The sequence below is a fragment of the Salvelinus fontinalis genome, chromosome 16, assembly GCF_029448725.1.
Source record: "Salvelinus fontinalis isolate EN_2023a chromosome 16, ASM2944872v1, whole genome shotgun sequence".
In the NCBI taxonomy this organism is placed as follows: domain Eukaryota; kingdom Metazoa; phylum Chordata; class Actinopteri; order Salmoniformes; family Salmonidae; genus Salvelinus; species Salvelinus fontinalis.
The window spans coordinates 40,358,441-40,382,688 of record NC_074680.1 but is presented as its reverse complement, the minus strand read 5'-3'; the positions used below and the strand labels follow the sequence as shown (position 1 = coordinate 40,382,688).

At 42.5% G+C, this 24,248-nt stretch overlaps 1 protein-coding gene across 5 annotated transcripts in view; it reads left to right on the top strand.

Moving 5' to 3' along the window:
* Positions 1–23,945, top strand: part of LOC129813163 (syntaxin-binding protein 5-like) — a 51,844-nt gene extending 27,899 nt beyond the window's left edge. The window contains exons 16-29 of one of the 5 annotated variants that reach the window (XM_055865417.1): positions 766–953; positions 1,221–1,346; positions 5,057–5,208; positions 8,876–8,941; positions 9,108–9,167; positions 9,290–9,337; positions 10,622–10,672; positions 11,014–11,133; positions 12,089–12,328; positions 12,802–13,153; positions 13,577–13,742; positions 16,904–17,015; positions 17,240–17,460; positions 17,713–23,945. In XM_055865417.1, coding sequence (XP_055721392.1) covers positions 766–953; positions 1,221–1,346; positions 5,057–5,208; positions 8,876–8,941; positions 9,108–9,167; positions 9,290–9,337; positions 10,622–10,672; positions 11,014–11,133; positions 12,089–12,328; positions 12,802–13,153; positions 13,577–13,742; positions 16,904–17,015; positions 17,240–17,460; positions 17,713–17,754 — 1,944 coding nt within the window. In that variant the 3' untranslated portion in view covers positions 17,755–23,945. Of the gene's footprint in view, positions 1–765; positions 954–1,220; positions 1,347–5,056; positions 5,209–8,414; positions 8,505–8,875; positions 8,942–9,107; positions 9,168–9,289; positions 9,338–10,621; positions 10,673–11,013; positions 11,134–12,088; positions 12,329–12,801; positions 13,154–13,576; positions 13,743–16,903; positions 17,016–17,239; positions 17,461–17,712 lie in introns of all 5 variants that reach the window. The other 4 variants (XM_055865419.1, XM_055865414.1, XM_055865415.1 and 1 more) reach the window with 4 other exon arrangements.
* The last annotated feature ends 303 nt before the right edge of the window (positions 23,946–24,248 follow it).

Here is a 24,248-nt window from a genome sequence, read left to right as displayed (position 1 = left end):
AAATGCATTTCAATCAGTGTAGATGAAGGGGAGGAGACAGGTTAAAGATGGATTTTTAAGCCTTGAGACAATTGAGACATGGATTGTGTGTGTGTGTCATTCAGAGGGTGAAGATGTGTCTTTGAACGGGGTATTGTAGTAGGTGTCAGGCGCACCGGTTTCTGTCAAGAACTGCAACGTTGCTGGGTTTTTCACGCTCAACAGTTTCCTGTGTGTATCAAGAATGGTCCACCACCCAAAGGACATCGAGCCAACTTGACACAACTGTGGGAAGCATTAGAGTCAACATGGGCCAACATCCCTGTGGAACACTTTCAACACCTTGTAGAGTCCATGCCCCAATGAATCAAGGTTGTTTTAAGGGCAAAGGTGGGTGGGGGGTATGGGGTGCACCACTCAATATTAGCAAGGTGTTCCTGATTTTTTTGTACACTCAGTGTATTGTATACCAGCAATGTGAGGGTGTATACTGTACCAGCGATGTGAGGGTGTATACTGTACCAGCGATGTGAAGGTGTATACTGTACCAGTGATGTGAGGGTGTATACCAGCAATGTGAGGGTGTATACCAGGGACGTGAGGGTGTATACCAGCAATGTGTTTTTTACCTGACTAATCAGGAATTCCTTATTTTCTGGCATTGATAAATTGATAAATCATTTAAAAAATACAATCCTAATTTTATTGGCCTTTTATTATGGTTTTCCACATGTTCCCCGGCTATTAGGCTTTTTGTTTCTAGGTATTATTACTCTCTCTCCTCAGCTATTGGAGGTGCGTATGCAGGGTGAGCTGAACGATGTGGATTCTCCAGACCCAGCAGGAGACCATCCTCCCACCCCTTCTACCCCAGTACCCCCCTCCTCCTTCAGCCCCACCCAGGAGGGAGAGCCCTCTGAGGCCCAGCCCTTCACCTCTGATGACCGGCCCAGAGATAACGTACCATGCCTTAAGTATGGACCACCAGACAGTGCATGTTCTTCTCCTGCCAGGCATTGACATTTTCTATTGTAGACTTCAAAACTCTAGTATTCTGTTTTATTACAAGAAGTGTCATCCATGAAGAAAAGACAAGATAATGATAAGTAGGCTATTTGTATGTAAGATTAATGCACATACAAATGCATTATAAACAGTGAACAATAGGTGATGGTGTAGCAGTGTATCTAGGTACAGTAAGGACTGTTCACTGCATGTTGTCTGGTGTGTCGTGTCTGCAGGGTCCGGAGCGCCCCTTTGAAGCAGTCTCCTGGTTACCAGGTGGAGCTGGTCATTCAACTGGTCTGGGTTAGTGGGGAGCCGCCGCAGCAGATCACCAGCCTGGCCGTCAGCTCGTCAGACGGACTGTAAGTCCGCCTGTCCGTCCGTCCATCTGTCTGCTCTCTTGATGGTCAAGGTGTACATGAGACACATCACCTACAGCTGTATTCATGCAGCGAGCAGAGATCACAGACAAATGGAATATACTGGAACTCAGGGCATATAATTTACTTTTTGGTCAATCAGGACAACAAATCTACCAGCTGCTCAGATGTTTTACCAGCCAAAATATTTTTTCCCCTGCTAAAATGACACCAACAAAACACACAAAAAAATGGATGAGCATGCTTTGTAATGTTTCTAAAAAAAAATACATGTATTACTAGTAAGAAGTAATGTGGTATATTGTTTAATTACATTTTTATTAACCAAAATATCACAGGTGAGAGAAAAATGTTCACCTGCCCCTTTAAGGACGTGAGTTTACCACAGCAGCGCGACTCTAGTCATGTTTGTGCCTGTGAGATTCTGACTAATAGAGGCGTTGGCTTCTCTTCTCCTAGCAGTTGAAAACTCAAACATAGAAATACGACCTAGCTTGTGAACAAAACAATGTAACTAGCCAAGAAACACAAGGACAAAGTCTCACTTCAGTAGACTTTCGTTTCAAGTAAATTAGACCAACTGTTATGCCTGCGCTAGCGTTTCTAAAAATATATCTTTCACTCAGCTCTTCACCTGCGCACAGCTATGGAGCGAGATACCTGCCAAAAGGTTGTGATAGGATAGTAAGAAAATCCATACGGAAATTGTTAGGATCATAAGAAAAGCCATGCGTGAAACGTAAACGTGAAATTGAATCTGTGAACATACAAACACCATGTTACGATTACGGACTAACATTTTAGACTTTTAGACAAATCTAGTGTTGCAATTCTGACGTACAATAATACCTTTCAGAGTTCTGGCAGTTTCATCTCACCAACAAACAAAAAAACGTACACCAAACGGTCTGTGTAGAAGTAAGGGAAACCGGAATGAGGCACCTTGCACGTTTTCAAGTTAAGTCTCCATTCTCTCAAACTCCTCTGTTGAGTTTACTTCACATTTAGGTAGCTAATGTAATGGATTTGTTTACCAGCGCATGTCTAGATAGCACGAGCTGTATTATGCCTACAGTGAAGTTTCTTTCTGCTAGTTGTATCTCTACAGCATGGGTATATCTCTGGGTGACGTGGACATCCTCATGCACGCACCTTATCAAAATATAACTCAATATTGCACCATCCCATTCTCTGGAGTCTGCCTGCAATCATAACCAGTAGTATCTAACAGGAATAGTGAATCATAACCAGTAGTATCTAACAGGAATAATGAATCATAACCAGTAGTATCTAACAGGAATAATGAATCATAACCAGTAGTATCTAACAGGAATAATGAATCATAACCAGTAGTATCTAACAGGAATAATGAATCATAACCAGTAGTATCTAACAGGAATAATGAATCATAACCAGTAGTATCTAACAGGAATAATGAATCATAACCAGTAGTATCTAACAGGAATAATGAATAATGACTCACAACCAGAAGTATCTAACAGGAATAATGAATCGTAACCAGTAGTATCTAGCGGGAATAATGAATCATAACCAGTCGTATCTAACAGGAATAATGAATCATAACCAGTAGTATCTAACAGGAATAATGAATTGTAACCAGTAGTATCTAACAGGAATAATGAATTGTAACCAGTAGTATCTAGCAGGAATAATGAATCATAACCAGTAGTATCTAACAGGAATAATGAATCATAATAATAGCTGTTTGGTGAATCTATTAATTATGTATGACCACTGAAGTCATCGCCACTCAACATATTTTTTATAGAATATTTTGATATTTATTTCATCACTCAAAATCTTTCATATTCTGTAGGAGAGGTTAATATGAATGTAAAATAATTTGACATGATTTATATGAACAGGGTCATGAACATATGGACTTTGAAATGAACAAGAGGTTAAACGTCGGCTAAGTCTAAGCTTCCTGCCACACTTTACAATAACTCTGTTGCAGTGGTCTTAGGTAGTCTCCAGACCTATTTGCCTACTAGCCAAATAAAGTGCCTAGCATGCATGATGTGTGCAACTCGTCATTCCAACATATTTTAACATTTCATTCAATCTTCAGTATGTCATCCATTCAGTAATTTGTCTGCGTTGCAATAAGAACTAAATCAAAGAGAACAGAACAATCTTATTATTTTGTTTATTGAAATCGGTGTGTGTATCAAAATGTATCTAAATTCTCCAAAGTTCTTTAGCCTATCACTTTCATAATTCAATGTTTAATTTAGGCCTATCCAAATACAAAATAGGCCTTACATTTTTTTGGTTAACTGCCTTGGGTTAACTGCCTTGTTCAGGGGCAGAACAACAGATTTTTACCTTGTCAGCTCGGGGATTCGATCTTGCAACCTTTCGGTTACTAGTCCAACGCACTAACCACTAGGCTACTTGCCGCTCCTTGAATAGGCTATAGATAGTCTTGACCATTGGGACCCCTTGGCTAGTTTGCTCAGGACAGGTTATAGCCAAGACTTAACCAATATGTAGATTTGTCTCATTTATTAATATGGATATAGCCTCTACGTGATGGGGTTGTGCAACGTAAATGGCTATAACAAGCCTCCATACAGAGTGGAATTCACTAATACAACAGTCAAAAGGCCTACAGTCCGTGCTCCCAAATACTGGGAAAAGTGTGATTCATTAGGTTACATGATCACCACAGTAGCCCCACGCGGCTCTAAAAATTAATTCTGAAATGATATGGCCATTAAATAACACACAACAGCATGGTATATTTAGATAGCGGAATAGGCCTAAATCATATTTACTTTCTATTTTGCAGCGCAGGCGGTTATTCTAGACAAGGCTCTTCTGTGACTTTATCATTCTCACACAAGTCATTTGCTGAAGGCCCAAGCCTATACTACGCCATCTACTTGTATAACGTCGTTATTGAATGCCGTTCTAAAACAAGCTCTAGACTTTTATTTTGGAAATGACACCTGAAGTTGCAAAGCAACTCTAACGTCTGGGTTAGAGTTGCTTGATAGACTAGCAACTTTCGGTTTATGTCCGTTGCAGATGCCACATTACTGACAAAAGTTTGTATGTATAAAAAAGATCTGAAGGGAGAAGTAAAGGGTGTTTACAAATCTAATTTAACGTCTACGTTTAGTGTTTCACGCATTTTCTTACAATACTAAAAATGTACTAATGGATTTTTTTAATGATCCTAACAAAATGTAAGTTCAACCTTTTGTCAGCGATCTCGCTCCATACACGTCCCCCAGCCAGGCAGTGTTGCAGGGAGCGGTGGAATTAGGCTACATAGGATTTGTAGTTCTTTGACGTTGTGCGATTAATTTACCAGCTATGAAACAAAACGGCAGAAATCATTTGAAAACAGCTATTGCAGCATTTATTTTACTATAAATGTGATCGTACTTGACAATTTTTTTAAAAATTAACAAATGTGAGTGAAATGCTCGCACTGTGGGGCCCTGACCACAAGGCAACATGGCTGGTGAAATAGACATCTTACCCACAAATGCCAAAATCTACCTGCATTTGGCAGGTGGCGGGTGTTAATTTTAGGCCCTGCTGTAACTGCACCGAAGGCTTTATTGGTTTGTAGGGCTTAAAACAGTTTATGTTGTTTCTAAAACTGCAGGTGACCCGAGTTCAGTAAAAATGATTCACCTTTTCTTTTCCTCCCACAGTGTGGTGTTTGGCAACAGCAGCGGTCTGGCTGTCGTGGACTACCTTCAGAAGAGCCTCCTCCTGAACATGAGCACGTCAGAACTGTACAGTCCCTCAGACCCCTACCAGAGACAGCCTCGGTCGCCTCGCAAGACACGACAGCCATCTGGAGGTGAAGGGTGCATGCTTTCACATCTTAATGTTCAGTTGAGTAGGCCAAGGCATGTAGCTATGTTCCCAGAAATGAAAGGAAGTATGTTCACACAGAATGTAGTGTCAAAAAGACTACAATATCTTCCTTGTGTTTATTTAAATGTCTCCCCCCTGCCAGAGCAGGATAAAACAACTTAAGTATGTTCCCTAGAACCCCTACCTGATAGTGTCATGAAAGTGATTTGTGTGTTGTCTAGTGAGTTGTAGTGTGGACTGAAAGGTATTGATAGTCCAGAGTATAGAATGAGAACACATCTACTGTATATAACGTAGATCTCTATGGTCCAGTGTATGCCTGACCTATGAAAGCCAGTAAGCTAGCTAGAGGAGCAGGCCTCACACTAGGCTCGGGCGGTAATCAGATTTTCATTTCGTCATACAGTCCTTCTCTCATCCCGGGATTTACAATATTACCGACATAGCACACAAGGGGGTGATAAAAATGCAAGAAAAGCCCATTGGTCCTCTATTACCAGAATGCTGATAAAATTAGCACAAACTAATAGAGAAATCGCATAAATGCTAACGAGCGAAAGCAAGCAAACAAATTTTAAAGACAGGCAAGTCCAGCTCATAAAGTTATACAAGCATAGCTAGTAGTACTACCAAATGTCATTTTCATTGAGTGTAGACATTTACAAGCGAAAGTGAACGAGATAAACGGTGCAAATGAATGAAGATGTGATGCATGCTTTGCTGAAGGAAGAGCAGCATGTGTTCACGGAGCAGAGGTGAGAAGAATAGAGAAGGAAGAGCAGCATGTGTTCACGGAGCAGAGGGGAGAAGAATAGAGAAGGAAGAGCAGCATGTGTTCACGGAGCAGAGGGGAGAAGAATAGAGAAGGAAGAGCAGCATGTGTTCACGGAGCAGAGGGGAGAAGAATAGAGAAGGAAGAGCAGCATGTGTTCACGGAGCAGAGGGGAGAAGAATAGAGAAGGAAGAGCAGCATGTGTTCACGGAGCAGAGGGGAGAAGAATAGAAAAGGAAGAGCAGCATGTGTTCACGGAGCAGAGGGGAGAAGAATAGAAAAGGAAGAGCAGCATGTGTTCACGGAGCAGAGGTGAGAAGAATAGAGAAGGAAGAGCAGCATGTGTTCACGGAGCAGAGGGGAGAAGAATAGAAAAGGAAGAGCAGCATGTGTTCACGGAGCAGAGGGGAGAAGAATAGAGAAGGAAGAGCAGCATGTGTTCACGGAGCAGAGGGGAGAAGAATAGAGAAGGAAGAGCAGCATGTGTTCACGGAGCAGAGGGGAGAAGAATAGAGAAGGAAGAGCAGCATGTGTTCACGGAGCAGAGGGGAGAAGAATAGAGAAGGAAGAGCAACATGTGTTCACGGAGCAGAGGGGAGAAGAATAGAGAAGGAAGAGCAGCATGTGTTCGCGGAGCAGAGGGGAGAAGAATAGAGAAGGAAGAGCAGCATGTGTTCACGGAGCAGAGGGGAGAAGGAAGAGCAGCATGTGTTCACGGAGCAGAGGGGAGAAGGAAGAGCAGCATGTGTTCACGGAGCAGAGGGGAGAAGGAAGAGCAGCATGTGTTCACGGAGCAGAGGGGAGAAGGAAGAGCAGCATGTGTACACGGAGCAGAGGGGAGAAGGAAGAGCAGCATGTGTTCACGGAGCAGAGGGGAGAAGGAAGAGCAGCATGTGTTCACGGAGCAGAGGGGAGAAGGAAGAGCAGCATGTGTTCACGGAGCAGAGGGGAGAAGGAAGAGCAGCATGTGTACACGGAGCAGAGGGGAGAAGGAAGAGCAGCATGTGTTCACGGAGCAGAGGGGAGAAGGAAGAGCAGCATGTGTTCACGGAGCAGAGGGGAGAAGGAAGAGCAGCATGTGTTCACGGAGCAGAGGGGAGAAGGAAGAGCAGCATGTGTACACGGAGCAGAGGGGAGAAGGAAGAGCAGCATGTGTTCACGGAGCAGAGGGGAGAAGGAAGAGCAGCATGTGTACACGGAGCAGAGGGGAGAAGAATAGAGAAGGAAGAAAAAGGGCACAGAGAAAAAATGGCAGCTGTACAGAACTCATTCATAGCTCTTTGACTTCTGGCGGTAAGCCATTATAAGATGTTTGATAGTAAACATTTAGTAGTGATTTGCATACAGGTGTAATAACCTCATGACCTCACAACAGAGTCGTTGATAGATATAGAATGCTATGGACTCAGCAGCTTCTGCTTTCTCCATTTGGGCCATTTATAAACAGACACGTGACTGGCTCAACTGTTCTGGGGAACTACAGTAAACTTCATAATGCAAAATAATGTCCTAGGTGTAATGGAAAACACTATCTGCTTTATCTCCTAAGGTATTGCACAAGTTGACTGCCCGTATTAACTTAAAAAGTAGCTACAAATATTCAAACTTATTGAAAAACCTTTTTTCAAAATTCCCCCTGTATACTCTATATACAGTATACCACCCAAGCCTACCTCACACACTTGGCAGCCAGTTTGGCTTCACACCCCTGAGTGCCCCACCCCCTGCAGTAGCATTTGTCTCTCAACAGGAGGCATCACTGGTGGACTGTCCATCTGTTCAGTGACACTGTAGAAGCCACAGAGAAACATGCTCATCATGACTGGGCTCTGTCTGTGCCGTGTTTGGAGTGCCCTGCCTTTTTGTTTCAGCTGGTCGAAAGTAAATGTACATTTTGGAGCACTGTACACAAACACATTGGAGTAGGGCTTGTTGTTGCTTCTGACTGCCATGTCATTTCTGTCACCATACACGCTATCTCTCTCTGTCTTGCCATACTTCCTCTTATGCTCTTCCTTTATCTTGCCATCCTACCACTCATGTTTCTCTTTGTGGTCATTCATGTCATCCTTGGCTTAGTGAGCCTCCAGGGGCTCAGCAGGACTGGGTTCAATAGTGTTCTTCAGTCATGCCTTGACTCAAATGTGGATAACTAAGCCTACAATTTCAATTCACTCACAAATCGAGTCATCTTGTCATAATTCGATTTACCGTAAAAATGTATGAGTTCATTTCTATTTTATTAATTAGTCTCAAAAACGGTGGTATTGTTTTTAAACACATACATACTGATCTGCAGTACTATTGGAGTGAATGCAGTTGCTAGCCTCTGTGACTTTGCTTTTTTCTGTTCTTCTGATTCACTATCATTGTTTTGTCTCACCTATTTTCTACTGTTGATCTCTCTCTATGGTCTTACAAAGACATTCCGCCTGTGACGTCTTGCATGTCCCGCCTTTCTATATTTTATACGTCTATGAAAAAGACCTATCATTCTTCAAACTCCCGTAAGTCATTTCATGTTTATTACAATCTTTATTGTCTTCTCTCTTTCTCTCTCTCCACCTCTCTCTTTCTCTTCAATCTGCCTTTTCTATCAAGGCAGATTCTTCTCACTGTTTATTTTGTGTCTGTTCTCCACATCTCTGTGATAATTTCACATTGGTCTAAGACATGTCTGTTCTCCACATCTCTGTGATAATATCGCATTGGTCTAAGACATGTCTGTTCTCCACATCTCTGTGATAATATCACATTGGTCTAAGACATGTCTGTTCTCCACATCTCTGTGATAATATCACATTGGTCTAAGACATGTCTGTTCTCCACATCTCTGTGATAATATCACATTGGTCTAAGACATGTCTGTTCTCCACAGCTCTCAGTGATAACAGCGATGGAAACAACGTTTCAGAGGAGAAAAGCAACAAATCACCAACGTCAGGTAACATTTAATTCTCCATTACTGCATAATACAAAACGCAATCTACCTTTTTGTTGAGAAAGTACAAAAAGGACATTTTGGATGTACATGTTTATCCATTTAGCTGCTTTTCAGTATCAAGGAGTGTTGAATGAGTTGATGTCCACTGAAGTGTTGTTGTCACCAGGCTCTATGACACCCACCAATTCAGACGATGAACACAAACAGAAAAGGTTTATAGAAATGGGTACTGTATTACATTGATAAATCAACAACATCTACAGAGCTTCATTCTTCCCAAACTTTCTGGCCGTCGGAAATGCAATGCAATTTTACATTTGCCTTTGTCTTTTTAAAACACATTTACAGTGAAGTCCAAAAGCAGGCGCTTTTCCAAGACGGTTGCCAATGACTTTGGTAGTGTATGATCCTAGTGTTATAAACTCTACTGCTTTCTCTCTCTCACCGACTTCACTGGGCTTCTAACCAAGGCTATGCCCTAATCCAACATGGCCGACCTCACTGGGTTTCTAAACAAGGCTGTGCCCTAATCCAACATGGTCTCTTACCGACTTCACTGGGCTTCTAACCAAGGCTATGCCCTAATCCAAGATGGCCGACCTCACTGGGTTTATAAACAAGAGGTTGTGCCCCAATCCAACATGGCCACCTATGCATCATGTGCTAATGAAGGTGATGGAGAAGAAACATACTCAATCTGTGGGTTGTTTTTGTCAATCACAAGGTTGCTGATGTCTATTAAAGTGATCCTCTGCACTTTGTCAAATGCATGATTGATAGAGGGGTATCCACTTGTATCTCGTAGGACCAAATGTATTATGCTTTTTTGCACTAAAGTAAAATCACTTTTGAGTCTGTTCTCTCTAGAGGGAATCAAATGTCAAATAAAGATCACTAAAAACTTTATTTAAAAAAAAATCACTCATCTAAAAGTGGTGCATGTTTTCACTGGTTCAAATGTATAGTAACTCTGACCATTCATCTCTTAACTAATTTCTAACAAATTGAGGTATTGGGAATGTTCATCAGTAGAATAACGCAAGATTCGGTTTGACCAACTAAAAAAAACATATTTTTATTACAGGGCTTTGATACTTGATTATTCACTTTAATGATTTTCCCTCCCACTCCTCCCCAGTCATTTTTTGAAAAAATAACCAATAATCAATCTCTTTTTCTTGTCTACCTCTTGCTTTGTGCGTGGTGCGTACGTGATGCACTCAATGACCGGCTGCCTTTGAGTCGCAATGCTAATTCTACATTCTAATGCTAATTCCACATTCTAATGCTAATTCTACATTCTAATGCTAATTTTACATTCTAATGCTAATTCTACATTCTAATGCTAATTCTACATTCTAATGCTAATTCTACATTCTACAGTCTAATTCTACATTCTAATTCTACAGTCTAATTCTACATTCTAATGCTAATTCTACATTCTAATGTTAATTCTACATTCCAATTCTACAGTCTAATTCTACATTCTAATTTTACAGTCTCCTCAAACTTTTTGCTAATGAATGACGGATGACACAAATTGCTGAAAGTGATCAAAACAAGTAGCATTTTAATGGAGATCATTGTATTTGACATTAATTTTGCTTGATTCCAAAGTATTAATTTGTAAAGAGGGCATGTTTTATTTAATTTATTTATTTTCATTTATTTTCATTGCAGCCAAGATGTCAAAGAAAATTAGCTCACCTACAGAGCAAAAGACAGGCCTGGGTAAGCCCTTATAACTTTGTGTTGATTACATTCCATAGTAGCCCTTTTACCTTTCAGGTGCTGTTCTATTCCCACTTCCTAATTAAACCAAACTTTCCTTACAGTTTCAATGTTTGTTTGTGAGAGTGTAGCCCGAGCCTGGTGGAACCAGCCTAATAGCTACGTTCTCCATTGTGCATCAGAATTGTGTGCTATCTCACGATCAGGCTGGTATCACCAAGCTAATTGTAGCCTAACCTGTAAGAAAGACGTGTCACTGAATGTGTGAAATTCAAATTCTGTTATCTTGTAAACTGAGACACATGTACTCTCTGTTTGGCCTCGTCCCTCTCTATGAGCAGAGGAGAGGGTGCTACAGCAGCACTTTCTCCCATATAAGAGGTGCTTTTGTTGTATGAAGGAGGGCAAGGAGTCCAGGAGCCTTCTCTACCTTCATAGGACTCTCTCGGTCTCTGACGTCAGTGAGTGGAGCAGTCATGTAGTCTGTGTCTGAAATGGCACTCTATTCCCTATATAGTGTTCTACAATTGACCAGGGCCCACATTGGGCTCTGCTCAAACGTAGTACACTATATAGGGAATAGGGTGCCATTTGAAATGGGCTGGAGTGGGATAACTGGTTATGGTACTAACCTCCACCACTGCTGCAGGGGCCTCCTGTTCCCTGGTTTGAACTTTGACTTTTGACACTAACTCCCTGACTGACTGACAGATCTGTTGGCTCCAGCCTCTGCACCTCTCTGTTTCAGAGGGGTTGGGTTAAATCCGGAAGACACATTTCAGTTGAATGCATTCAGTTGGACAACTGTCTAGATCTCTCTCTTTCCCTTGTTTTGTTTGCCCTGCTATTCAAACTGCTAAACATGTGGTGAAGTATTGCCCCCTCCTGTCTCCTTAAGTTACATACTGCATAAGGAAGGTATGGCTTTTTCTAGATGTTTCACATTGAGAACACACATGCATCTTTGGCCAAATGCCCATGGTCCTACTGTAGGTGAATTAGGTGCTGAATTTATTTGTCGTTTTGAAAACTAAATTAACACCAGATCTCATGTGATCTCTCAATGATGAAACACCATGTGGTTGTTCTGGAATTTCCTTTATTTGGTGCTACTGTAGTTCTTAAGATGTGTGTTTCGTGTGCTGCTCCTTGTGTGCATTGTGAATAAATGTGATGTTTTTTTCTCTAGCTTGGATATACCTCTGCATAACTAACTTGCTCATGAGACAATGCAGGACTTGTCCTGAATTTCAGAGCGTCTACATGAAAGTACACAGGTCTAACATTCCATTGGGTTATTAAACACTCCTATTTTCCTTTCCTATTCCAACTATATCAAAGCATCCACTTTCATATTATCCCTCACTTCTCCTCTCTCTCTATTTGTCCTCTCTCTATACCATCCTCACCATCCAGATGCCAAAGACAGTTTGTTCAGCCGCTCGAGGAGCTCCAGTGTGACCAGTATAGAGCGGGAGTCCCGCGAAGCCATCTCCTCCTTCCACTTCAGTGAGAGTTTCCCCAGGAAGACAGACAGCAGCCCCAGCCCCAGCCTGTGGTTGGGGACTACCCAGGGCACTGTCCTGGTCCTCTCCCTCAGCCTGCCACCTACAGGGGACCAGAGGCTGCAGCAACCTGTCGGAGTCTCTTCCTGTGGTAAGTGTGATTGCTGACAAGAGTTAGGTTTGAGTCCCAAATTGAACCCTAATCCCTATGTAGTGTACTACTTTTGACCAGGGCCCGTAGGGAAGCCATGGTAACCTTAGTAACAATAAATGACACAGTGGAGCCCATTCAACATTTCAGGTCTCGGACAAACTGAACCGTCTCTGTGACAGCAGAAGCATTACCACCACCTTGAGTGTGGTGGCTGAATCTGGATGGAACTGGAAGGAATAGTTTGCGGCGACACATACTCTCACAAATGTTCCAAATATGTATTAGTTTCTTTGCATTAAAGCAGTGGTTCCCAAACTGTGGTTCGGGTAGCACTAGTCGTCTGCATGTTTACTGAAGGTTGTCAGCAAACCTATATATTATTAATGAGAGAGAGAGACCCAGTATAAGGCCTTATAAATGTGTTTGTAATGAAGCAAGAGGTTTAACATGTCTCTTTCTATGTCCTCCAGGTACTCTGGTTAGACTAAAAGGAGGTATCCTGACTATGGCCTTCCTGGACTCCCTTGGGGCAGTCCTACACCCTTCCTACGAGCCGTGGTCCGAGCCCAACGCTCCAGACGAGGAGAAGACGAGGAGGCGCAGGCCGGCCTCCCCACCCCCCACCCAGGAGGGTCAGGACAGCCAGTACGCTGTGGTGTGTTCAGAGAAACAGGCCAAGGTGGTGGGCCTGCCCTCCCAGTCCTGCTTCTTCAAACACAACATCACAGAGAGCTCCTTTGTGCTGAGAGCTGATGTGGTGCAGATGGCCGCTGGACTCTGCCTCGCCTGCTTCTGTGCTAATGGACACATCATGACTCTGAGGTACTCTGAAAGGCCCAGTCTGTGGTACTGTAGTTACTCTGAGGTACTCTGAAAGGCCCAGTCTGTGGTACTGTAGTTACTCTGAGGTACTCTGAAAGGCCCAGTCTGTGGTACTGTAGTTACTCTGAGATACTCTGAAAGGCCCAGTCTGTGGTACTGTAGTTACTCTGAAAGGCCCAGTCTGTGGTACTGTAGGTACTCTGAAAGGCCCAGTCTGTGGTACTGTAGTTACTCTGAGGTACTCTGAAAGGCCCAGTCTGTGGTACTGTAGTTACTCTGAGATACTCTGAAAGGCCCAGTCTGTGGTACTGTAGTTACTCTGAAAGGCCCAGTCTGTGGTACTGTAGTTACACACAGACCTCTATGGTATACAACACAGTGCCTACTTCATTCATACTGTTTGTGTCTCTCTCTCTCTCCCAGTCTACCCAGTCTCAGACCACTCCTGGATGTAAACTACCTTCCCTTGACAGACATGAGGATAGCCCGGACCTTCTGCTTCTCCAACCTGGGCCAGGCTCTGTACCTCACCTCCCCCACTGAGATACAGAGGATCACATACAGCCAGGAGACCTGCGACAATCTACAGGTGTGTCTGCGTCTCTGTGTGTGTGTGTGTTAAAGCTGGGCGGTATACTGTATTTTACTATATACTGCTTAGTTTTTTTAAACTTTAACTTCTATAACGGTATTTCAATGTCTGGTTTGTTATATGTGATGCGTCACTCCAGCACGTGTAACATCTGATTTTATAATTTACTCTGTTTGCTACTTGCTAGTCATTTTTCTCCCTCCGCCTCCGGAGTCACGACCACTTGCTGTTCTCTCTGTCTGCGTGGTCAGAAACAACAAGATGTTGGTGACGACGATGCCACTTTGCTTCTTAATATAAATCCACAAGCGTTCTATAGTTACAATATTAGTTTGTGTATCTTACTGTCAGCAAACAGCTACTGTGCCTTAGCAAGTTGTGGCTAAAATAAAAGGTGTTAATGCTAATCGCTAGTTAGCTGGCTCGCTAGCTAAACCCTCTTAGTCCTCACTCCCCCCCATCTGAGATATTTCCTGCAGCCCTCATCCTCCACATACAACACCGATTCTGCCAGTCACATTCTGTTTAAGGTCCCCAAAGCACACACATCCCTGAGTCGCTCGTCTTTTCAGTTCGCTGCAGCTAGCGACTGGAACCAGCTGCAACAAACACTCAAACTGGACAGTTTTATCTCAATCTCTTCATTCAAAGACTCAATCATGGACACTCAAATCAAATCAAATGTTATTTGTCACATACACATGGTTAGCAGATGTTAATGCGAGTGTAGCGAAATGGCTGTGCTTCTAGATCCGACCATGCAGTAATATCTAACAATTTCACAACAACTACCTTATACACACAAGTGTAAAGGAATGAATAAGAATATATGAATGAGTGATGGCTGAACGGCATAGGCAAGATGCAGTAGATGGTATAGAGTACAGTATATACATATGAGATGAGTAATGTAGGGTATGTAAACATTATATAAAGTGGCATTGTTTAAAGTGGCTAGTTATACATTTATTACATCCAATTTTGAATTATTAAAGTGGCTAGAGATTTGAGTCAGAATGTTGGCAGCAGCCACTCAATGTTAGTGGTGGCTGTTTAACAGTCTGATGGCCTTGAGATAGAAGCTTTTTTTCAGTCTCTCGGTCCCAGCTTTGATGCACCTGTACTGACCTCGCCTTCTGGATGATAGCGGGGTGAACAGGCAGTGGCTCGAGTGGTTGTTGCCCTTGATGATCTTTATGGCCTTCCTGTGACTTCGGGTGGTGTAGGTGTCCTGGAGGGTAGGTAGTTTGCCCCCGGTGATGCGTTGTGCAGACCTCACTACCCTCTGGAGAGCCTTACGGTTGTGGGCGGAGCAGTTGCCGTACCAGGCGGTGATACAGCCCGACAGGATGCTCTCGATTGTACATCTGTAAAAGTTTGTGAGTGTTTTTAGTGACAAGCCGAGTTTCTTCAGCCTCCTGAGATTGAAGAGGCGCTGCTGCGCCTTCTTCACAACGCTGTCTGTGTGGGTGGACTCTTACTGACAGTTGTGGCTGCTTTGCGTGATTTATTGTTGTCTCTACCTTCTTGCCCTTTGTGCTGTTGTCTGTGCCCAATAACGCTTGTACCATGTTTGGTGCTGCTACCATGTTGTGTTGCTACCATGTTGTGTTGCTGTCATGTTGTGTTGCTACCATGCTGTGTTGTCATGTGTTGCTGCCTTGCTATGTTGTCTTAGGTCTCTCTTTATGTAGTGTTGTGTTGTCTCGTCGTGATGTGTGTTTTGTGCTATATTTTATACATTTTTATTTTGAATCCCCCGTCCTCGCAGAGATTTCATTTATGAACATAGAGCTTATGCCAAAAAACTCCAGTTTTGACTCATCTGTCCAAAGGACATTCCCCAGAAAGATTGTGTCTTGTCAATATGCATTTTAGCAAATTCCAGTCTGGCTTTTTTGTTGTTGTTTTTTTTCAAAAGTGAAGTCCTCCTGTGTCCTCTTCCATGGAGCCCACTTTCACTCAAAAAGCGATGGATGGTGCGATCAGAAACTGACGTACCTTCACCCTGGAGTTCAGCTTGTATCTCTTTGGCAGTTATCCCTGGTTCTTTTTCTACCATTCACACTATCCTTCTGTTCAATCTGGGGTCGATGTTCCTCTTGCGGCCGCGCCCAGGGAGGTTGGCTGCAGTTCCATGGACCTTAAACTTCTTAATAATATTTGCAACTGTTGTCACAGCAACATCAAGCTGCTTGATGATGGTCTTGTTGCCTTTACCTTTACCATGCTTGTCTTATTTTCTTTCTGATCTCCTCAGACAAATCTCTTCTTTGCTTTCTCTGGTCCATGTTCAGTGTGATACACACAAAGATACCAAACAGCTCAGTGACTACTTTTCTCCATTTAAATAGGCTGAATGACTGATTACAAGATTGGAGACGTGTGATACTAATTAAATAAACTATTAGTTTGAAATATCACTATAATCCAAGTATTTATTATATTTTCAAGGGGTACCAACAAATGTTTCCAGGCCATTTTAGAATATCTTTGTAGAATAAGCAATAATTCATCTATTTTCACAGCTTCTTTGCTTTATTCTATGACATACGAAAGGCATGCAAGTATACATGATAAAATAGCTTTTAATTTCATCTCTTTTCAGGAAAGGTACCAACACATTTGAGCACGTCTGTATTTCCATGATTCCAACAGTTTACCCAAGTGTTTTGATCTCAAGCCCAATCGCAATATTTGGTCACAAAGAAATCGCAATTGAGCCTAGATTTTTGTCCATAATCATGCTGCCCTATGTAGCACAGTGTGGAAATGATAACAAATGAGTGCCGAAATTGATGAAAATGCAGAAAATGATTTTGGGTTGAAGTTGAATTGAACAGTATAAAAAACAATCAAAATAGAGAAAGACCCATTGAAACCACTTCGAATGTATGTTGCCATCCTAGTCACACACTATTCATAAAGCTTATTTAGAACTTGTATTATTAAAAATCATAAAATACAGTAATGTGTTACTGTAAAAAAATAAAAAGAATAATAATATTGTGATATGATATCTTGGCCATATCGCCCAGCCTGTGTATGTGTGCGTTTGTGCCGTGTGTGTGAGAGAGAGAGATATCACGTTTTGTGTTTGTGGGTATGATAAATACTGAAGTTATTTTTGACATATACTGCTAAATCTGAATCTTTAGGAGATGATGGGAGAGCTGTTTACACCGTTAGAGACACCTGAAGCTCCTAATAGAGGTTTCTTCAAGGGCCTGTTTGGGGGAGGAGCTCAGTCGCTGGATAGAGAAGACCTGTGTGAGTATCATTCCCACAATACACCTCTCCTTCAGTAGCTATAGAACCGTGTTCTATTTACCTGTGACTGACATTCTAGAGCATTTTGAGGACTCATCTGATTTAGTTGGACATAGATAATGACGTACAATATGCTTGGCATATGATTACTAATGACGCAGTGTTATTGGACACAGCGATAAAGATGTGGCACATCTGGGTTTCTCTCCCTCTGTCCTCTACAGTTGGTGAGACTGCGGCGGGTAAGGCATCTCGTAGCCTGGCGCAGCACATTCCTGGGCCCCAGGGCATGGAGGGTATGAAGGGAGCAGCCTCTGGGGTGGTGGGGGACCTGGCCCGTGCCCGGATAGCCCTGGACGAGAGGGGGCAGAAACTGGGCGAGCTGGAGGACAGAACCGCAGCCATGATGGCCAGCGCTGACTCCTTCTCTAAACATGCTCATGATGTAAGGCCAATGCTCTACCAGGTCATCTGTGAGGTGCAAACCTGGATTCAGCTAGTATTAATTTTTTCCCCAAATACTTTAATTGTTTGATTGAGCCTGCCTAGAGTGGCTGATGGACAGGTTTTGCACTTTTGGGCTAAATCGAGCACGGCTCAAGTATTTGAAAGGAAAATGAATACTACCTGAACCCAGGTGTTGTCTATGAGTCGCATACTGTCTCATCCTCTTCTCTCACTTCCTTCCCTTTCTCAGATGATGCTGAAGTACAAAGATAAGAAGTGGTACCAGCTCTGATGGCAGCGAGGGGAGACAGTGGGACGCAGTTGTTTTGTTGCACCACTTCATTATCTACAGGAGATGCAGCTCCTTCTCCTCTTCCTCCTCCTCTTCTCCATCTCTCTGCAGGAGGAAGAGGTGTTGTATAACAGACTGAGAGGCTTTCTTCCTAGCAGCACAATACAACACTGCATTACCTCAGTCACCTGGTTACCACTGAGGACGAGTAGACTGACTGACTGAAGCAGACTGACTGAAGCAGACTGACTGAAGCAGACTGACTGAAGCAGACTGACTGAAGCAGACTGACTGAAGCAGACTGACTGAAGCAGACTGACTGAAGCAGACTGACTGAAGCAGACTGACTGAAGCAGACTGACTGAAGCAGACTGACTGAAGCAGACTGACTGAAGCAGACTGACTGACTGACACACAGACACACTGACTGACTGACACACAGACACACTGACTGACTGACACACAGACACACTGACTGACTGACACACAGACACACTGACTGACTGACACACACACACTGACTGACTGACACAGACAGACACACTGACTGATAAGGACTGACTGATAAGGACTGACTGACTGACACAGACGGACTGACACAGACGGACTGACACAGACGGACTGACACAGACGGACTGACACAGACGGACTGACACAGACGGACTGACACAGACGGACTGACACAGACGGACTGACACAGACGGACTGACACAGACGGACTGACACAGACGGACTGACACAGACGGACTGACACAGACGGACTGACACAGACGGACTGACACAGACGGACTGACACAGACGGACTGACACAGACGGACTGACACAGACGGACTGACACAGACGGACTGACACAGACGGACTGACACTGACGGACTGACACTGACGGACTGACACTGACGGACTGACACTGACGGACTGACACTGACGGACTGACACTGACGGACTGACACTGACGGACTGACACTGACGGACTGACACTGACGGACTGACACTGACGGACTGACACTGACGGACTGACTGACACAGACAGACACACTGACTGATAAGGACTGACTGACTGACTGATAAGGACTGACTGACTGACTGATAAGGACTGACTGACTGACTGACACTGACTGACTGACACTGACTGACACTGACTGACTGACACTGACTGACACTCACTGACTGACTGACTGACACTGACTGACTGACACTGACTGACACTCACTGACTGACTGACACTGACTGACTGACACTGACTGACTGACACTGACTGACACTCACTGACTGACTGACACTGACTGACTGAGACTGACTGACTGACACTGATTGACACTGACTGACTGACTGACTGACACTGATTGACACTGACTGACTGACTGACTGACACAGACTGGCACTGACTGACACTGATTGACACTCACTGACTGACTGACTGACACTGATTGACACTCACTGACTGACTGACTGACACTGATTGACACTCACTGACTGACTGACTGACACAGACTGGCACTGACTGACACTGATTGACACTCACTGACTGACTGACTGACTGACACTGACTGACTGACACTGACTGACTGACTGACACTGACTGACTGACTGACACTGACTGACTGACTGACACTGACTGACACTGACTGACTGACACTGACTGACACTGATTGACACTGACTGACTGACTGACACTGACTGACTGACTGACTGACTGACTGACACTGACTGACTGACTGACACTGACTGACTGACTGACACTGACTGACTGACTGACACTGACTGACACTGACTGACTGACTGACACTGACTGACTGACTGACACTGACTGACACTGATTGACACTGACTGACTGACTGACACTGACTGACTGACTGACTGACACTGATTGACACTGATTGACACTGACTGACTGACTGACACTGACTGACACTGATTGACACTGACTGACTGACTGACTGACTGACTGACTGACACAGACAGGCCGACTTGGAGGGACGGAGGAGGAAGAAGAGTTATTCTGGATCTTTGTCATCTGAGGAGATGATGCTCATTCCCTTAGTCCCTCTCCTCTGGGTTAAGGGGGCTGATCCTGTGTTTCATCAGTCATGCTCTTATCTGTTCAGCTGTTTGGTTCTCCAAGAGGTAAGATAACTACACACAATGAGTACTGTTGGAGGTTACCTGTGAGATTACCTGTGCAGGGGCCAGGTGAGGTGTTGTCTGCTCTTCACAGTGTCAACCAATCACAAAGGACCTCTAAGGGGAGTCTCCTGTGGAGGAAACTCCATGTAAATCGGCCAGTGGAACCATCTCTGCTTCTGAAGTCCTAATATCTATAGCAATGGTTATAATGAATCAACGATTGATTCATCCCCTCTGTGTTGTCTCTGGTTTCGCCATTTTTTTCTTTCTTATGTTTGATTTACATCTATATTTGTCATCTTTATTTGCTGTTTTTTGTTTTTCAAGAAAGTCCATCCAAGCACTTAATTAATTAAACATGAGTTTATTGATGAGTCATATTGATGGTGTGATGAATAACTTTTTTCCATATTTTTTACTACTGCTACAGTAGGCCTGGCTATACACTATTATCACTTATCATTCATACAGTCAGTTTGAACAGTAGGCCTGGCTATACACTATTATCACTTATCATTCATACAGTCAGTTTGAACAGTAGGCCTGGCTATACACTATTATCACTTATCATTCATACAGTCCGTTTGAACAGTAGGCCTGGTTATACACTATTATCACTTATCATTCATACAGTCAGTTTGAACAGTAGGCCTGGTTATACACTATTATCACTTATCATTCATACAGTCAGTTTGAACAGTAGGCCTGGTTATACACTATTATCACTTATCATTCATACAGTCAGTTTGAACAGTAGGCCTGGTTATACACTATTATCACTTATCATTCATACAGTCCGTTTGAACAGTAGGCCTGGCTATACACTATTATCACTTATCATTCATACAGTCAGTTTGAACAGTAGGCCTGGTTATACACTATTATCACTTATCATTCATACGGTCAGTTTGAACAGTAGGCCTGGTTATACACTATTATCACTTATCATTCATACGGTCAGTTTGAACAGTAGGCCTGGCTATACACTATTATCACTTATCATTCATACGGTCAGTTTGAACAGTAGGCCTGGCTATACACTATTATCACTTATCATTCATACGGTCAGTTTGAACAGTAGGCCTGGCTATACACTATTATCACTTATCATTCATACGGTCAGTTTGAACAGTAGGCCTGGCTATACACTATTATCACTTATCATTCATACGGTCAGTTTGCATATCATATTTGTTTTGAAGCAAGAAGTCAAATAGAACACAGTTCCCTTGTTTGTTGTATTGTTTATCATGGCATTTCAGTTGTGTGTTGTCAGTGTATACATTACGGGCTCTTACTACAGTATCCACTAAACTGAACCCACTTGATAGGCATGGGCAGGAAATGTTTAGCCAAAAATAAGTCTACAAACATGCATATAATCAAAACCTGAAGGGTTGTTAGTATGTTGGAAACACTGTGCAGCTTAAATATAGTTCTCTCTTACGAGGTTATAGAGTTATGGTCATAGATGACGTCAGGGCCAGTTTTCTATTTTGTTCTCAGCTCTGATTGGCTGAGACATAGCGTTGGGGTTAATGTTCTGGGTTATGATTGGCTCAGAGATAGAGTTGGGAGTCATGTACAACAGACTTAGGTGAAGATACCCCTGGACACTCATCTTGGTTCAGTTTTGCATTGCCCTCACTAATGGTTATGATTGGGAGAGGGGATTATAGCTGATCCTAGATCTGTACCTAGGGGAAACGTAAAGGCATTCAAATCTTTACCTCCACCTACCAAACAATGTGGTAATATTGCGTTATAGGTTGGGTTACTCTCTTAGTCTTCTCACAATCCTTCCATAGTGATTCTAATACAATTTTCTTCATTTAAATCGTTTTATTCTTCATTTAAATCGGCTTATTCATTTAAATCGTTTTGAATGTTTAGAGAAAAAAGCATGTCTCTTATAGCACAAGCAAACATATAAAGCTGTCTTTGTATTCGTAGTGTCAGCAGAAGAAGTGACCAAGTGCCATGTAATGTTCAGTAAAACATTAATTGGTCATTATTTTCTGAATCAACCACTATCTTAACAGACAACTCTCTTCTGCCTTTGCTTATCATGATGCATATATGCTAACCTCTACCTATTTATGTGTGTATCTGTGTTTGTCAACATCCATATATTCAGGAATATGTGTATGGGCACATATATTTATACTTGCAGCCATAGATGCAGTATATTTCAAAAGATGTGTAGAGATTTTTTTTTCCTTAATGGTGTTTTTTCAGCGTGACTATTTGATTTAAAGTAGTTTTTTTCGACGTGCAAGGAGATTCTGACATTTGTGTTCAGGTAGAGTAATTTATCTTTTGTTCTTTTTTTTCCAAATGATTTTTCATTTGGTAACTGAAGGTTATGTTTTCACTCCAGGTGGCTGCCAACAGCTGTATATAAACAGGTAGTGGGACAAGACAACTGGAGGCAAATCTGATTGTGCTGGTTTTGGCAAAGTGACGCAGGACGTATCCCAAATTACACCTTATTCAAAAGTAGTGCACTACATACTGTAGGGAATAGGGTGCCATTTGGGATCCTTGATTTTAAACTGTCGTCTTGATTGACCAATCTCCGACCGTCTGTCTGGATGTGATGATAACTACATAACTCTATAGGCCTGATCATACTGTGTGAAAAATGGTGGAAAAGCTTCTTGTCACTCCTTTATCCAGAAGACCTAGGAAAATTGAGTTCAGTTGAGGCGATTTGACCTTACTCATACTATTGACTTGTTAGCTGTTTTTGCACTATTTTCCCTTCCTTGAATCACTTTTGTCAGTTTAAGTTTGTTTATATTTTTTCCTTTTTCTTGTTTATTTCTCTGAAGGACAAAAACATGTTGGACATGTTAACTGTGTGATGCACCAGTAATACACTGACTGGCTTCATTTTCAGATTTGTTTTCATTGCCCATTATTGATATTCTATTTATATATTTCAGAAGAAAGTATATAATTTTAATTTCAATATATTGAAAATAAATACTTTTAATGTATAATTTAAGAAGAATAGAATGGTGCATTTTAAGATAAATGTGTCTCCCAAACAATGCTTGTACATAATGCCCATTATTCAAACATGAAAATAAACATTTCTGGTGGTATATTTAATGTGTGCATCTCAGTTTCAGCTATATATATCACATTTTTGGAGATTGTCTGTTGAATGAGCTCTCAGTATATTTGAATTCACTAGAAGCCATTCAGTCAGGTTGCAACATATACCCCATAATGACAAAGCAAAAACAGGTTTGTAGACATTTTTGCAAATGTATTAAAAGTAAAAAACTGAAATACCTTATTTACATTAGTATTTAGACCCTTTGCTATGAGACTCAATTGAGCTCCGGTGCATCCTGTTTCCATTGATCATTCTTGAGATGTTTCTACAACTTGATTGGAGTCCACCTGTGGTAAATTCAATTGATTGGATATAATTTGGAAAGGCACACACCTGTCAATATAACGTCCCACAGTTGACAGTGCATGTCAGAGCAAAAACCAAGCCATGAGGTCGAAGGAACCGTCCGTAGAGCTCCAAGATAGGATTGTGTCGAGGCACAGATCTGGGGAAGGGTACTAAAACATTTCTGCATCATTGAAGTTCCCCAAAAACACCGTGGCCTCCATCATTCTTCAATGGAAGAAGTTTGGAACCACCAAGACTCTTCCTAGAGCTGACCGCCTGGTCAAACAGCAATTTGGGGAGAAGGGCCTTGGTCAGGGGGGTTGCTAAGGACTATTTCTGTCTGTAAGAAAGCCCTTTTTGTGGAGAAAAACTCATTCTGGTTGACAGGGCCTGGCTACCCAGTGGGTGGACCTGGCTCCCAAGTGGGTGAGCATTTGGCCTCCCAGACCCACCCATGGCTGCACCCCTGCTCAGCCATGTGAAATCCATAGATTAGGGCCTAATGAATGTATTTCAAATGACTGATTTCCTTCTATGAACTGTAACTCACTAAAATCTTTGGAATTGTTGCATCTTGTGTTTTATTTTTCTGTTCAGTGTGTGTATATATATATATAGTTGTGCAATGGAAATAAAATCTATGTAAAACAAATTGTGTTTGCGTCTGTTTTTCAAAATGTCCATTCCATGTTTTAAGGGTTGATAAAACACACAATTCATCATCACAGGGGTCCAACAGTGCTCCTGGAGAGTTACTGGTCCAACAGTCCTCTTGGAGAGAGTTACTGGTCCAACTGTCCTCCTGGAGAGAGTTACTGGTCCAACTGTCCTCCTGGAGAGAGCTACAGTACTGGTCTAACAGTCCTCTTGGAGAGAGTTACTGGTCCAACTGTCCTCCTGGAGAGAGTTACTGGTCCAACTGTCCTCCTGGAGAGAGTTACTGGTCCAACTGTCC